This window comes from Montipora capricornis, chromosome 7 (assembly GCF_036669925.1).
Source record: "Montipora capricornis isolate CH-2021 chromosome 7, ASM3666992v2, whole genome shotgun sequence".
Taxonomy (NCBI): domain Eukaryota; kingdom Metazoa; phylum Cnidaria; class Anthozoa; order Scleractinia; family Acroporidae; genus Montipora; species Montipora capricornis.
The window spans coordinates 15,161,737-15,164,236 of record NC_090889.1 but is presented as its reverse complement, the minus strand read 5'-3'; the positions used below and the strand labels follow the sequence as shown (position 1 = coordinate 15,164,236).

General features: G+C 38.8%; 1 protein-coding gene across 1 annotated transcript in view; it reads right to left on the bottom strand.

The window, feature by feature from the left end:
- Window positions 1-2,500, bottom strand: part of LOC138058285 (DNA repair protein complementing XP-C cells homolog) — a 48,918-nt gene that overhangs the window by 7,133 nt on the left and 39,285 nt on the right. The window contains exons 22-23 of the mRNA XM_068904201.1: window positions 2,148-2,229; window positions 1,280-1,373 (exon numbers count right to left, since the gene is read on the bottom strand). Of these exons, the coding sequence (XP_068760302.1) occupies window positions 1,280-1,373; window positions 2,148-2,229 (176 nt within the window). The remainder of the gene's footprint in view (window positions 1-1,279; window positions 1,374-2,147; window positions 2,230-2,500) is intronic.

Genomic DNA, 2,500 nt, shown 5'->3' with positions numbered 1-2,500 from the left:
ATTATACTCGTTTGTAAAATACCTAATCCGCGGTTCAATGTACTACAATAAACCTCGCTTTGATTCCAAAACTGTTATGGTGTCTGTTATTTGAGGTCGAATGACCTAGAGCGAGTTTCAATTGAGTGTCGTAAAACCAAAACCAAAGTAATTACTTTGGCCAATCAAAAAAGGACAGAGACAATCCAGTAAACCAATCATGTGCATGCGCCCATGATTGGTTTTGGTTTCACTTCTGATTGATTGATATGAAAAAAAAAAATGGCGCAAGAACTTTGAACCAATCAATGAATGAAGTACATGTAATGCAAAAAAATAGTAATTCACTTATTACTTTTGACACTTAATTGCAAACAGCTCTAAGTTGAAACATCAAATTAAAAATGCATGAGGATGACAGTCACTAGAGAGCCTGAATTTAATTACGTAACCAACAAAGTAGAACGTTTCAGATTACTAAATTGTTTTTAACGCATTTAACTCATTGGGAATGTTCTAGATAATATGTAATGCCATTACTGGTATTTGCAAGAGTGCAACACTATTGAGAGATATCACGTGTGACAGATGCTGCGCAGATGTTGTAATACAGACCATTTCGTGAAAAAGTATTAATCATTCCATGCATATGGCAAGAGCTACTGTAATTTGAATTGACGAATCAGAATTCAGCGAGCGGGAAAAACTGCTATCCGGCATCACGTCAATTGTTTGCAATTTAAAGAGCCAGAAACCCATTTAAAAGATTTTGTGGCAACTTTTTTTTTCATCAAACTTTGGTGCCAAAACGTCAGCAGCTCTGGCTGTTATTTGTGCTTTTTCTAACTATTTTAAGACGAATTCAGTCTGATGTTTTCGAATCAGGTGTAATTAAGAAGACGTCAAAACTGTATTGATAATGTTTCTTATTTGGGTTAACTTCGAGAAAAAAAATGACTTTGATGGCGTCTTTTTGACAGCATAGATCTACAACGTCGTTTACGCACAGAAATGCACCTTTTCTGGTGAAAGGGCTAAGGATTGACAGGAAGCACAATTTTGACTGCTGCGCACACTGCGGGCGCGAGTTCCGAATGCACATTTGAGCCGAGTTTACATTCTTGTCTCCTTTGCTTAAAACCGTTGATCGGCTGTCTTGTTCACGGATAACCGAATACCTTCACAGTGGACCTAACAAAGAATGTTACTGAACTTATTCGCAAAAATAGAAATCAACAAAATCCCATGGAATTTTAAGATGACCTTTGTGGGTCCAAAATATATTTATTGTCATACTCACACAGGATGGCTAAAGCCACAGTGAAAATCAAACCCCACTACTGCTTGAGCACAGTCAATTCCGAGTTTCTTTGCAACACGTTGAATCCCATTAACTATAATATAAAATAGGATGATAAAGGACAGGGCATTGTTTAGATGGTAGAGAGGGCTGGTGGGAAAAGGGGATCTTTAATACAGTGTATTTACGCAGGGAAGAGAGCCAGGGGCCATGATATACATGTATCTTCGGGGTTATGAAGATGTAAAGAAATTATTAACTCTGCTATGTTACAGCTCTTGTGAGATGCAATTTAAGTAACTTATTATGCAAACCAAAAAAAAAAGACTTAACGGTAAAGACGATGACTTTAAGGCTACTGCAAAGTACATACAAGCCAATCTACGACAAGTAGGCAATTCCGGAATTGCGCAGGGAACTGGGGCTAGTTTCAAATTTGAACCAATCAATATATTGACACCATCACATGAAAGATAACATTGACATTGGCCATCTGTCAAAGTTTGATGCTTTTAACTATGTTTGTATGGAACCTCGTCCCAGTTCCCTGCGCAATTCCGCAACGGCCTGTACGTAAGGTAGATGAGCTCTTTACTTTCTTTGTTTTGCGGCGAATCCATTTTTTCGATCGAGAGATAAACAAAGGCAGTCACACAACGTATTGACACAATAGCCATTTTGTTTCTGCTACAACAACGCTGCCATTTCATTCACTCCACCTAGGATTAGGGCCAAGTGTAGCAAACTCTTCCCTACAGGGGTAGACTTAAGGCTTGCCTTGCACTGCAGCTTGTTTTCCTAATGCAGAACCATTGAAGACTGGCATGAACGAAAAAGGATCAATGAAAAATATATATGGGAAACTTACTTTGAATATGCTTGGTTCCAGGGGGGAGCATACAAGGCAGAAACAACTCAACATTTCCATACTCATTCCTTGGAACTTTACCCTGGAAAATAAAATAGAATAATAATAACAAGTTGTCTGTTAAGTGGAAATTACACCGACAGCCAATAACCACTTGGCCCGCTTCAATCCATCCAGTTTCCTTAAGAATACTCCAGGGATACTTGGTAAGGGTCATTAGAAACTAAGGGACAGACAATCAGAAATAACCGGAGGGGGTGACAATCCTCCCCCTCCCCCGGCACCCCAAAAAAATCCTGCAAAGGAAAATTGCCAAAAAACATCCTGCAAGTGGTTATGCCTAAAACGTGTAA